At 35.3% G+C, this 15,016-nt stretch overlaps 1 protein-coding gene across 1 annotated transcript in view; it reads left to right on the top strand.

Annotated features, from left to right (window-relative positions):
• Window positions 1-4,000, top strand: part of LOC131038890 (ABC transporter G family member 28) — a 97,896-nt gene extending 93,896 nt beyond the window's left edge. Inside the window, exon 14 of the mRNA XM_057971452.2 lies at window positions 3,686-4,000. Coding sequence (XP_057827435.2) covers window positions 3,686-3,851 — 166 coding nt within the window. The 3' untranslated portion in view covers window positions 3,852-4,000. The remainder of the gene's footprint in view (window positions 1-3,685) is intronic.
• The last annotated feature ends 11,016 nt before the right edge of the window (window positions 4,001-15,016 follow it).

Genomic DNA, 15,016 nt, shown 5'->3' with positions numbered 1-15,016 from the left:
CCTGGCACATCCTGTCCTGTCACATCCGGCACCTCGTGCACCATGGAAGCCTCTGCACTCGCCAAGGTCTCCACCCGTGGTGGTGTCATGGCTATCGTCGCCCGAGGCTGCTTGAAACTAGGAACTGGTACCGTGGTGACTACACTCACTGTCCCGAAGGACCGCGACACCGCCAACTGACAAGTCTCTGGTAAGCGGGCTGGTGTAAAGTGGACCTGCACCTGTGATGCTACAGTAGACCCTACTGTACCTGCAGACTCCACTACCCCTTCTTCAGGCAACTGGTCGCCCCTTCTCCCTGCCAGTCGGAAACTCCCTCTGCTTACCTGGGAGGTGTCTGCGGATTCCTCCCTGCCACTTTCTGCATCCTCAGCCTCAGACTCTTCTGTGTTAAGACTCCGTATCGAACATGGCGGCCTTCTTTCTTTTTGTACCCAAACGTGCCTCCGTGCCATGTGCCAAGACATCCAAGTGGGACCAATAGAATATGGGTGGCTGGTTTGGTGCAACACGCCCCTGTGGCTCCAATGGCTGTGAGCTCGGGGTGATCTGCGTGTGGACTACGTCCAAGAATAATCCAATGGCGTGATGTGGCATGTAGAACTTCTTGTATTGCAGCGTCATGAACTCGTCCATCCTACCGGCCAATAGTGACGCCCAATCGTATACCACTCCATTGTGCAGCCCGTTCATCAGCACTATCTGTGCAATGGCTATGTCCGACGCACGGGTGGCACCTGTGAGGCGACTCTTCACCATCGACAATAGGCATCGCCATACGCCCTTGGCAAAAAATTGTTTCTTCACTCCTTGACTCTTGCCTGCACTCTTGAGGCTATCTTTCTCGCTTTGGGTAAGGTTATCGCGCAACATCAACTGGAGCAGTGTGGCAAGATTCTCTGGGGATATTTTCTGTGAAGTGTCTATTTTCTTTCCTTTTATCCCCGGTATGCCAAATACCCTAGTGAACTCGCCTATCGTGAATGACACTGTTATCCTCTGATGTTGATAATCAAATACCGATTGGTGGCGATGTCTATCATAGCTGCCAATCATGGCACGCAAAACTACCTCAAAGTCTTTTATCGAAAAAACTGGCATTTGGACGGCCCAGTGTACTTGTGCCTGGCGAAGGCTTTTCTTTATTAAATCATCCTGAGGTGTCTTTGCCCACCAGTTCCGACAATCAATTCCATTCAAACCCTCGAACATAATATTATCTGCCGTTATTTCATCTTTGTCCTTTGTCGCCAAGGGTTTGGGACGATGCTTCTTGCTTTTTTGACTGGTGCTCATACCGAGACTACTTGCAATGCGCACCCCAGATGGTAAAATCCGTTTGCCTGTGTCTGCACTGGTTTCTTTTTGCCCTCCCTGCAACTTGTCTTCTAACGGCTGCAACCGTTTCTGCCAATCTGCCTTGTTCCTGTTTATGTCCATTAGTACCAGATTACTTCTTCAATTTTGCTTTTATAACCTTTTTTTTTCAAAACTAAAACCCGTCTGCCGTAGCGGCACAAACTTGTGCGGCCTGGTGCGGTTGCGGGCTGCGCGGCTGTGCGTGTGCGTGTGCGGCGTGGCGTCGTTCTTCCCCTCGCGACTGTCGTTTTTTCTTCTTTCCCCCTCGGCTGTTGGGGCTTTTATTTGTTTCCGCGGGGCTGTGCGGTGACCACAGCACGGTGGCATCCATCGCCGGTGGCCCCACAGTCGGTGGTTCCATCGTATGGTGGGCCCACTTCTTTTTTTTTTTTTCCCGCCTGTCACGCGGGTGACCCGGGTTCGTTCCCCGGCAACGGCGCCAAAAGTTTGCCCTCTCGGGTGAATACTTAAAGCATAAAGTACGTAATGCAGAACAATGCCATAGATATCAGACAAGTATCAGATATATTATTCCATTCATAATTCGTGTCCTTCACAAGTTACAATCAGGAGTATATAAAGATACCGAGGGGGTGCGAGCGCCAACCGTTGCACCGCAACTGCCACCCCTCGGTTGCCAACTAACAAACCCAATTACGACTTAATTAACTATTCTTATTCCCGTATACAATAATGCAGCTAACACTGGTTGCATGAGTTTTCTTGGTTGAGTATATGCAGCATATAATCCCCACATATAATGCGAATGTGCACAGCAATATTTACACGGACGATTCTATATCCCAATAACCCTGATGAAAGAAGCATAAATACCTGACAATGCCAGTTGAAATGACATGACTCTAGTCGGGGAAGCACGACTAATGCAAAGATTTATGATTAGAACTAATCAACCCAATAGTCAACCGTTCTTTAATCATCCGCTAACTAACCATAATGAATCACACGTATAAAGATTAACAAACAGTTTAGTAAATAAAAATCACAGAAATAATACAGCGATGAAAGGAAATGAATAAAGTTAAGACAGCAGTCAGAAAGATAACTCCTGCTGCTAGAAGAACATCAACATTATTAAGTGTGCTGAATGTAGATCAAATGCTCAACCTGACCTTTAAGATAACCTTTGATTATACCCTCATAGAAGCTGTACCAAAGTTCTATTCACCACCTCTATTTTCCAATTCGTTTGAGGATGCAGCATCATAGATTACTTAAGTTTTGTATCCATTCGATTTCACAAGGTGTATCAAAACTTGCTTAGGTATCTCATATCATGTTCTGAAGTGATACTTTCTGGAAGATCAAAGTGTATACAAACATTCTTAAAGAATAAAATAGCTGCATTGCTTTTGGTTAGATTCTTCTTACAAGTAACTAATATGGCATCTTTGAAAAACTAGCTACAATAACAAAAATGTAGTTATTACCATGTTTTTTCTTTGTCACTCCACCTACAAGTTCTATGGATATACCTCTTCACTATATACCTCTGCCAAATAATTCTGACATAGCCAAAGTGCTAACTGTGGGGAGAAATGGCAGTCTAAAAGGCATATCCGCAAACTTATTTGTTGAAAAAGTCCTACCCATGCTTATGGTTATACTTGATCACTAGATGGAATTGTTGCAAAAATCCCATCCTTTTGTTTTGGCATGACTGCAGCAACTTTGTTTGAGCTAGCAAATATTACAATCGTTGGCGATCACTGTGCCCTAATTAGGTAATGCTTCCATTTCTTTACAACTAAAACTAAGGTATACAACTCCTTATCATATGTGCTAATTACATCAAATATACACCATGGACATCGTTATCTTGGTTAAACATAGTTTGTGGTCTATTTCAACTTTTTGTCATACTCTTTTATTAGCTTTGTAATATCATGTTTACCTTTCTTTAGTACTTACAATTGACTCATGGGTAAACTGTTTGCTTACACATAATGCTAACCTTAGTTTTTTTGATATAACATAATAACTTAATTCTTAATTTTAATTTTTAAAAATCAATGTTAACTATAGGATACCAAAAGTAGGTGGCATAAAATTGGTTGTCATTAAATGACCATTTTTATTGTCCAAAATTATTTTAATCCAACATGTTTTCTTAACTAGTGAATGATTAATTTATCAATTCAAGATAAATTCATGCAAAACAATGACAGTGTTTTCTTTTAAAAGATAGACAACATATATCATTATTTTTCTAGTCGCATGCACTACAATTTTAATAGTTTTAAGCAAGTTCTCATAACCAACTAGAGGAATTTTTAAATTCGAATGCATATTGTATACATGATAGGTATTCTGGTGTCTGGTTGATATCTCGTTGTGGTGCACTGTGGGGCAGAAGGTACAATCTACATGATTGGATCACTTGTATTGAGGTTCTTGTTGGTATTGGAGCATTAGCTCGGTTGGTAGCTTTTATTTGTTTGCTTTCCTTTAATAGGAAAAGGCAAAGGTGATGTATAATATCTAAATTCTAGAAAACATGTTGCATTGAGATGTAAAATTAAAATATTTGTGGTATACTAAATTTATTCTTTGGAAATTATTTGTTATTTCATCAAAAAAATCTGTAATGCTACAATGATACTAGAGTGTATTGTGTCAACTATATGCTATACCTATAATTAATTGTTTGTATTAAATTGAGATCGAATGAAAAATGTATTCCAAAAATGCAAGTACTCTGCTTAAGCTAAGCATGTACATATTTGTAAGTTATAGAATGCCAAATAAACTTGTAATGCTAAGTGTCACCCAATGGTTGTAAATCAAAATTAGTAACTTGAGATATGCAAGTCAATAAATTTTAAAGATATAAGAAGATAAGAAGGAAAAGTGGAGATTTTTTTTTGAAATGGAAGCCACAAACTTTTTCAACTATAATATGCCAAACCAACCCCAAAACTAAAAGTCAAATGCAACAAGTTCACCTTCCCAAAAGGAGTTAAAGAGTTTTTCAAATTTACGTGATTTGATGATGAGTGGTCTAATATTGCAAGGTAAGACAATGTGTTAGTCATAACCATGGACTTGGAGTAATTTAACCTACAAAAAGTTAGCACAAGATCATCACAATCAACTTCATGACGAAAACTACTTGCAACATTTAACATAATAGCATGAAGCTTGCAAGCTAAAATAAATGAGGCTCAATACAAAAGACATCAAAAGAACCAATAACATAAAAAATTTAAAACAAAAGGTTACATCCTAGGGTTTTGCTTGTATATCTTAGGTCTTCAAAGGATATCCTCAATGGTACAATATTATACTCCCACCCATTTCATTGATTTATTGATGAGGGGCTAAATTGTATCGTCAATCCAAATCTTCAAAGGTGTACATAGAATTAATCTCATCAAATGGATTAGTGGAGAGACATTGATTTCTATTAAAAAGTGATTTAGGGTGTTGATGAAATGAAACCAAGGCATGAAATAAATTAAGGTTTACATGGAAAGAAATGAAAATTTTAACATAAACTCACATTTCCATTTAATTTTATATAAATAAACTTATGAACATAAAGTAAAACTTGACAAAGTTGCTTTATAATATAGCTTGGGTTGAAATACATAAAATCTCATCACACAATTTTCAAGGTATACGTCTTTCAATTTACTCTTAGAAGTAGAAATTTTGAATACATTTGAGCTTCGATCAAACAATTATTCTTTGGCAAAGTTTGTTTTCATTGCCTCATAGTAAGGGAACATTTTGCTGCTTATTTCATTTATGAGGTATTGTTGGAGATAATATTGAAAGCATACAAAGTTTTGAAGTATAATGCTCAAAATGTTAAATGAGTATTTTTAAAGGTATTTGTAAATTTGTAAATTTATAAGTTGTATTCTTAGCAATTTTAATTCTATAAATTTAATCCCTTTTAGTGTTTGACTTATAGTATGTTTCTATGGTAACAATGCAATAAAAATGCAGAGATAATTGAAGAGCACATATATCTTTTTTTGGAAATAGTTCATTGTTTCTAGGGTAAAAGTGTAATAAAAATGCAGAGATAATTAAATAGCACATATTTTGTTTTTTATACAATTCATTGATCAGCATTCCATATTTAACCAATAGGATTCACAATGTAATCCAACTAAGTAAGCAACCAATCATGACAACTACCAAGTACCAAAATGACTTCTCACAATAACTAATAAGTTAACAATGTTTATTATCTTATATTCTCCCCTGTAATGGACTTTGCAAGAAAACAAGGAAAAAATATTCATTAGTTATCCTATTTCTCCCCTATAACGAACATTAAGAAGAACACCAAGTAAACTCTGAAGTGTTTGGAAGTGATTATGAGGAAGGGGGCTTATGAAAATAGTAGCAATTTGTGTTGAAGCGGGATAATATACAAGTTCAAACAAGCCTTGTTGAACCGATTCATGAATGTAGTGGTGTTGGATGTCAATGTGCTTAGTCTTGCCATGCAACATTGGATGTTTAATCATTTGGATAGTATTTTGATTGTCACAATACAACATTGTGGGGCCATCTTGAAGTTGAAATTTTTATAACATTCTCCTCAACCAAACAACTTGTTAAGTAGCAAAAGTGATAGCTTTGTATTCAACCTTTGTAGTAGAAATAGATACAATGGGTTGCTTCTTGAATTTCCAAGAAATGATTGTAAAACCAAGACTAAATGTATAACCAGAAGTAGACTATCGATCATCCACAGAGCTTGCCCAATTAGAATCAATATTTCAAACTAGCTGACTTCCTTGGAATGCTGAAATTTTAGCAATACCTCAATGTGTATCCTTAGATTTAAACATGTACTTAGAGACCAAGTTTACTACATATGAAATATTTAGTTTAGTAGTGGTCAAAAAAGAAAACTTCCAATAAATTTTCAATATGGAGTGGGATTGACAAAAGAAGAATCATAAGAAGTAGACAAGTTAACATCAACGCCCATAGGTGCAACCATGAGATTGCAATCTCACATACAAAACTATTGAATAAGATTTGAAACACTTGTTGTGACAAAAAAATACCACCTATATGTTGCCAACCTTCAAGACCAAGAAAGTAACACATGACCTAAATTGATCATTTCAACTATGGAAACCATAGTTAATCTAAATTTAGGAAACAAAAAGGAATTATTATCAGAGTATATTAGATCATCTACATATAGAACAACAATTAGAATATCCTAACCACATTGTATAATATAAAGATTAGGATCAAACTAACTTCTTATAAGACCTTTTTGTTGAAGATAAGAATCAATTTTGGAGTACCATGCTTGGGGTGCTTGTTTTAGACCATATAAAGCCTTCTTCAACTTGTCAACAAATGCTCTTTGGAAGGAACTTCAAAACCTCGAGATTGAGAAACATTAACTTTCTCATCAACATAACCATTCAAAAAAGCACTTTTAACATCCACTTGATAAAAATTTCATCCATTTTGAGTAGTTAAAGACAAGACTAATCTAATACTATCCATCGTGGCTATAAAATCAAAAGTTTTTGAACAGTCAATGCTTTCCTATTGAGTGTATCCTTTTGCAACTAGTCTAGCCTTATATATATGAATAGTTCCATTAGATTTATATTTGCTTTTATAAATCCACTTTGTACCAATATCCTTACTAGGGGAAAATTCAACCAACTCCTGTGTGTCGTTTAGTGGAAACCATTTCATTCTTCATGGCTACGACCCACTCTTCCTTTGCATTGACGTTTGCAATATATTTTGGCTCGTTATTTTGCATAACATGAGTCATGAGAGCATAGTTAACTTGTCTATGGGACCTTGTAATCTTGGAACACACCCCAAGATTCAGATTGAGGGGGCGGGAGTGGGGGTGAATCAATCTTGATCAATCACTTAAACTTTATACCACAAATCAATAGCAACTTAACCTTAATTCTTAACAACAACAATGAAAGATAAACACTGAACACCATACACAAGAGAACACCAAATATATGTCGAAAACCCAAGAAGGGAAAAGCCACGGTGAGAGTTAACTCACAATATATGAACAAGATTACAATATTTGTTTTAGGTACACTATCAAGGAAGCTCATTGCTCCTGAAAGGACTTGCAGGTTGAGGTACACCACCCGAGAGCAAGATATAAGAGACTTGTAGGCTGAGACTCACTACCTCAGAGCAAGATACAAATAACTTGCTAAGGAGACTCACTATCTCCCAACACGGTACATGAATATATGAAACAAGATGAATAAGCTTTTAGTATATTGCCTCCAGCAATCTCCAAGCATGAAGCTGTCCTTGAATCTCTGTCTCAAGGGACCAACTTCAAAACATTCACTGCACACTTTCTCTACCTTTGCATCACATACTCTGCAATTGATATGATCATGTAAACACTCTAATCCACACATTCATGCCACTCATTCACATTGATTTGATCTTCTATATATCATTTTCTTCATCACAAAACATAATTTAGGTCAATCGGGACAAGGGACAAGCATAAGCCCTATCAAGTCAACCACCAAACACAATTGCAGTAAAAGTGGTCCAATCCAGGAGATAGAGAGGACTAAAATATTATTTTACAAATTTCTAAGTGGTCCCAAACATCACATGCGCTAGTACATCCTCCAAAGTTGGCAATAAGGTAATGTGTAGATAAACCATGTAGCACATAACCAATCGGCCCAAAAACATATCTTCCAAATGAATTAAATCAATGCGGATCCCCACAAGTCAGAGTAGGACCCAAATACAACTTATGACAATCTCTAGTGTTGGCATGACCCCTAAAGACATAACACAAGCATGAGAACAATCTGTAATGGCCAAACCATAATAATTACCCTGAACAACTAACACTAGACAAAATGTGGCACGAAATAGATCATCTAACATCATGCAGAGTATGTAAGGACGTTCCTTGAACATCCAAAGACATTCCCAAATACTTATTTCTCATTGCCGCATCAAAACATGTTGGCGCAACACAAAGAGATACAAAACACTTTATTTCGGAAGGCCAGAAGACACAATTATGAACAAAACATCATTATCAACTCTTGCGGACCACATCAGCACTTGTAACTTGAATTGAGACACAACATCATCATTACAAGCATGTCCCCTGAGCTGCAACAATAAAAGCATCAATATGGAGAAATGCAGAGCATTTTTTGAACCAATCTTGATAGATAATCATATTGCCAATGAGCTGAATTACCGACCACATTAGTTACATCATCAATGACTTGAAAAGATAGGAGTGCAACATCCACAGAGCAAACATATTATGTTCAAGTTTGCAAGACCATATCATCAATGCGGAGGAATGCAAAGCATTCTTCCAAACCGTCTTCAACATACATTCCTACACTTACTCTATCAATCATCCAAAGACCAGAATTTCCTAGAAACATCATAAACCATCATCTTGTAGCATACACAAGATCATCACAAACCTAGCTTCTAATCCTCATCTTAATAATCCACAATCACATCTGAATATGGTATCATCATCATTCTTCTAATCCTCATCTGAATGCATCTAATCCTCATCTTAATAACATATTAACATTATGCCATCTTTGCAACTAGCCAAGAGCATCAACACCATTACTGCCATAAAAAATAGCATACAAGGGCAAGCCTCATCTAAACATCTTTACTATCATTGTTCTTCAATGCATCATTATCATCGTCATTGCTCCACAACATCAAGATCGTACCACAACTCCTTAGGTATAGACATCTAACTAGGAACATCTATGCACCATAGTATACAACCATTTCATCATACTGATTGTAGACATTTGACCAAAACCAACATATGAGATCATCATTATCAAACAATCCAATTAAGGACTTCATCAACTACATCACTATCATTTGACTCAACTCATCATCATTAGCATCAATACTATCAATCATGAAATATCAACACCAAGAGGGTGGACATCAAACATGAAACATTTGCTTATCTCATCTGCATTCTTCATTAATGCCAACACAATATGCAACACTTGTCTGCATAGTCTATAACAAGAAACATCAACCATGAATCCACCATATCAGTACATGAGATATCAATCTGCACTATTAACTAGTCACAACAACCAACTGTTATAGTATCATTTCATCATTAGTTGTCAGTAAGAGAGAGCTCATTAACAATAGACCCCAATCAACAACATCAACATGTACTTCCATCATTAGCAGCAACAACAATACAAGCCAACAACATTAATATGAAAATGACAACTTCTAACAATTCCAACAATCTCCATCATCATATCTTTGTACTCAACTGCACCATGTGACATTAATGACAACACTACACTAAGGGTTAACATCAATGACACCACTAAACTAAGGGTTGACATCAATGACACAACTACACTAAGGGTTGACATGAATGACAACACTAAGTCATCAATGACAACAATTGCCAACAATAATAATTTAATCAAACTTAGTATCTAACATGAGTGATGGGGGGTGTTTTTTCTCAACTCTTCTTTGGTATTTTTGAGATTTCCTAGTCTCCACATTTAAGGATAAATGTTTTGCATTATTAATGACTTTTGATTCATCAAACATGAGTAGATGAGAGTCCTCTTCACCTACATCATTCATAGGAGGGTTAGATTTTTTCAAATCAATCTCAATATTTTTAGCCTTTTTATTAGGAGTATAATGTGCTCTTTCATCAAATATGACATCTCTTATTATGATTAATTTCTTATTATATGTTCATATAATCTCTAAGCTTTGTTCTTAGAGCCATAACCAATAAAAATGCATTGGAGACCTTTTTCATCCAACTTTGTTCTTTTTGTTTAGGAATATGTGCATACGAAACACAACAAACACTTTTAAATGATCAATAGATGGTGCAAAATCAGACCAAGCTTGTTTGGGATTCATTGCATGAATTGCTTTTTTGGGGCTCCTATTCAACAAATAAATTGTAATAGTGATTAACTTTGTCCAAGAACTTTTATCTAGATTCTTTTCTTTCGTCATGCTTAGAGCCATTTCAACAATAGTTTTATTCCTCCTCTTAGCAACCCTTTTTGTTGTGAAGTGTAGGAAGTGGTAAACTCTTTTTGAATCTCAAGCTCTCTAAATAAATCCAAAAATATACGTGACCTATGTTCTCCCCCATTATCTGATTTGATGACCTTAATAGATTGACCACTTTGTTTTTCAACTTAATTTTTGAACTCAACAAACTTAAAAACTTTAAATTTATCAACCAAGGAGTAAGTCCAAGTTTTACGAGAAAAATCATCAATGAAAGTGAGAAAGATCTTGGATTTAATTAGTGAAAGAGTTGCCAGAGGACCACATAAATCAATATGAATAACTTCAAGAGGTTTTCTTGCCCTTTTAGATAAACCAATCATAAATGTATTTCTATGTTGTTTTCCAAACAATCATTCTTCAAAACTTCTTATTTATTCTTAAGAAGTGGAAATCCTTAAACCATATGTTTCTTCTTACACAAAAGTAAACCGCCAAAATTTAGATGTCCATACATTTGATGCAATAGTTGACTATCATGCACCTTTGTAGTACTCAAGACCTACTTGCTTATAGAAAAGTGAAGGGGAAACATACAATCACTTATCATTTGTGCTCATGCAACTATTTCATATATGTATGACTTATCATTAATTATACATTTATTCTTGTTAAAAACAACTTGATAAGTTTGTTCAAGCATCTAACCAGTTGATAACAAATTCTATTTTAGAGTAGGATCTCACAAAGTATAAAAAATATGCTTAATTTTACCATTCTTATTTTCTACTTCAATGATTTCTTTTCCTTTAGTCCCATGTGATTTATTGTCACCAAACCCAACAAACTATTGTTTTTCATTCAAATTATTAAATAAAATTTTACTAGAAGTCACATGCGAGAAACAAACGGAATCAACGTACCATAAAGTCTCTTCATTAGAACTTGTATTCAAACAAGAGAAACAAATTTTGAGTATCTTCTATAATATTGTGAGTAGATTGCTTATGCTAGCATTCAAACTCATAATAGCCAAATTTATTAGAATGAAAATATGTAATATGTCTTTTGTCTCTATCAGTATCTCTATTATTACCTCTTTGAAAACTAGAATCCCTTCCACAATCATAGCCCCTGGCTCTGTAGTTGTGACTAGAGTCACCTTTATGCTTAGTTTTGGAATTATAGTCATGACCTTTAGAAGACTTATTTTCCTTTTATGTTTGCCTTAGATACAAATGCTTGTTCTAGAAATTCTTCATTACTTTTCGAACTTGTTCTTTTGCTATTGGTAGAATACCACTTAATTCATCAATTGTCATGGATGTAAGATCTTTTGAAATTTCTGTGGTTGAAACAAGATCATCAAATTTGGAAGACAGACTTCTTAAAACTTTTCAATCACATGTTGATTACTTACATAATCTCCTAGAATTCTCATTTGATTTATAATCCTTTAACTTTTATCAAAACTTCATTAATTGGTTCATTTGAATTCATTTTAACATTTTCAAAACATTTTCTTAGTTTTTGCAACTTAACAGTATGACCACCTTGATATGCATCTACAAGACCACACCATGTCTATTTATAATGTACAACACTACTTATCCTTGGAAAATTGATTGAGTTAGTGCACCTTGAATTAGAAAAAAAAGCTTGATTATCTTTAATTTTATGTTTTCTTATGTATTTGTCCTTTTGTTGATAATTTATCATTTTTATTCTATCGAACATTTATGCAATATCTAAAATGTCTATATTTATACCGTCATCCCTGACTATTCAGAACTATTTGACCTTTCACCCTATTTTGAAATTGTTATCTTTACATTTCTCCATCAGCAAAAATAAATAATTTCTATCTTTACACATCTTAAATGAAATTGTTTTAGAATTTTGTTGTTCTTCTCTGATTTGATCATTAATTCAATAGAAAAGATTCTATCTTTGTCTTACATTATTTGAAAACTTCATCATCATTATGCACAGTCATAATAGCGCTTCTTTTTCATTCCTCATTATTCTCTATAACGCAGCTAAATTTCCATTCTTACATGAATACACCTTTGACCACAAACAAAAAGAAAAGTATTTTGTTCTCCATTCAATTCTTCTTACACCTTTGACCACACGCAAAAAGTATTTTGTTTGTCATGCGCTCCACTCCATTCACACAATGATTTTTGGAGAATTATCTTATGTTTTTAATACTTATGCTGTCCCACGCATTGTAGCTATTTCACTCCATGCAACCCAAAAAAAAGCGTTCTATGCACCTCTTCATTGTTTATTCCCCTCCATTCTATTTTCCTATGCAATCGTTTTATTTGTGGCCATTCAACATGTAGAAGTGCAATCTCCATTGCTATATACACAATGATTTCTGTAGAAGTGCAATCTTCATTGCTATATACACAATGATTCTTGTAGAAGTGCAATCTCCATTGCTATATACACAATGATTCTATACAAGTTGAAGCGCAATCTCCATTGTTATATGTATAATGATTCTATATAAGTTCACTTTGTTCTACATTGTTATGCACTTTTGGGTTTAGGTATGAGATCAAGAAAAATAGTCACTCATTTTTTTGAGTAGCCTTTTATATCTGGTTCAATAATAGTCACTCATTTTGTGCACCTCTTCGTTGTTTATTCCTTTCCATTCTATTTTCGAGTGCGATCATTTTATTTGTTGCCATTCAACATGTAGAAGTGCAATTTCCATTGCTATATACACAATGATTCTATACAAGTTCACTTGTGTTCTGGCATGTTATGTACTTTTAGGTTTAGGTATGAGACCAAGAAAAATAGTCACTCATATTTTATAGGAGCTTTTTATATATTGGTTTAATTCATTCCATTGGGATTGGAACATACAATCATGTTTAGATTGTTTGTTGTGTATTTTTTGTCATGTTTTCTTGTTAATATTTCTAATTTTTTTTTCTTTGTATATTCCTTCTGCAAGCTATTGAAATCATATTGAGCTATTGCTTTCACTTTCTTCTGGAGGGAGCAATATTTTTGTAAACTTTTAATATCATATTCTTAATATCTTTCTCACATTATGGTTTAAACTTTCTTATTAACATTTGTATTTTTTAATTGGTATGTTTAAATTTGTCTATTACCTTATTTTTCTTTTGTATATATAATATAAAATTATAATTATACAGATCAAAATTATTCTACTATTATTTTTATCACATAATTATTTAGTTGTTGATTGTACACCGATCTAGTCTAAATGCACACACATTTTTATCAACTATTCGTAGAAGTTAAAAGACTAAAATGTGGGTTTGACCACTTCGATAGACTCCTATGTAGTCATATTCTTTTCTCTTTTCTCAAACCTAGATTGCATGGTGATTCTTCTCTTGGGATTTGATTAAATATCCTTTGATTTTATAGTCCAAACTCTCCTTTTTCTTGGGCTTTGGTGTATCCACTTTATTTAGTATGCTATTTAACTCAATTGTAGTAGTACTTGCCTATGGTCTTCTTCTTTGGATACATTAACATCTATCCAAATAGGTATTGAAGATGCAAAGTCAACTATTTGTTTCTCTATTACATTTGTTGTCCAATATTTTGAGAATTAATATGCTAGTCAAATGAGGTTTTTTTTCTTTTCCTAATATTTATTCCAACACTAGATCTTCATTTATATTATACATTAATGCTTCTTCTACATTATTCTCTTCTTTCACTATATAGGGATTAAGGTCATATGCAATCATGTAAATAGAACTCATTGCAACACTTGGTGTACACCTAAACCTTATTTTGGCTATTCCACTAGTACATTCGGAGCTGATTTCCGATGGCCATTTGTTGGATTTTCGATGAATTTTCGTCGGAGTGTCGACAAAATCCACCGTCGAAAACTTGGCGTCGGATTGGTCGACGATGCCATGCCCGTCGGAAATTCGACAATCCAATGGACTTTGCCGACGGTCAAAGAAGTCGTCGGTCGAAAGCTTGGTATTCATCGTAATTCTGACGATGATCATTTTTATAAAAAAATAAAATAATTATCATCGATATAAAAGAGCCATCGAAGGAAGGAAACACTGAAAGGACTCACCGAAGATAATAACTTCATCGACAAAAGATATGCGATTTTTTGTTGATCTAACAGTCTGCGTTGATTCGCGACCAAAAAGTGCTCAAAACTTAGTTTTCGCAAAGTAGCGAATGGCGAAGGTGGACTCGACATATAGGTTTGGACCAAAGCTAAACACCAATCAAGTTTCATCTGATCGGACGAACAACGTGGTTTCGTGAGATCAAGCTGAATGTGTTTTAACCTTCGCGAAGTGGCGAAAGGGTTTGGCGGGTCCCAGAGATAAGCGGTCTTCTTTGGTTAAAGAATGATCGGGTTCGAAAAAGATCAATGGCTCGCGTTGATTCGTGGCCGCAAGCCAAACGAAGTATAATGTTCGCAAAGTCGCGAAAGACAGGTGGAATTCACACGGAGGTGTGACATGGCATAACAGCTACCGCTTTTTGTAGAGCTCGATAGCGATGTGTCGAATGCCACGTGGCTCTAAAAGTGGTTGAGGGCCCGCCTAAGGTGTAGGGTCCATTTGTCATTTACCTAGGCGGT

The sequence above is a fragment of the Cryptomeria japonica genome, chromosome 1 (assembly GCF_030272615.1).
Source record: "Cryptomeria japonica chromosome 1, Sugi_1.0, whole genome shotgun sequence".
Taxonomy (NCBI): domain Eukaryota; kingdom Viridiplantae; phylum Streptophyta; class Pinopsida; order Cupressales; family Cupressaceae; genus Cryptomeria; species Cryptomeria japonica.
The sequence above is the reverse complement of the archived record's forward strand: the minus strand, read 5'-3'. Positions and strand labels throughout refer to the sequence as shown.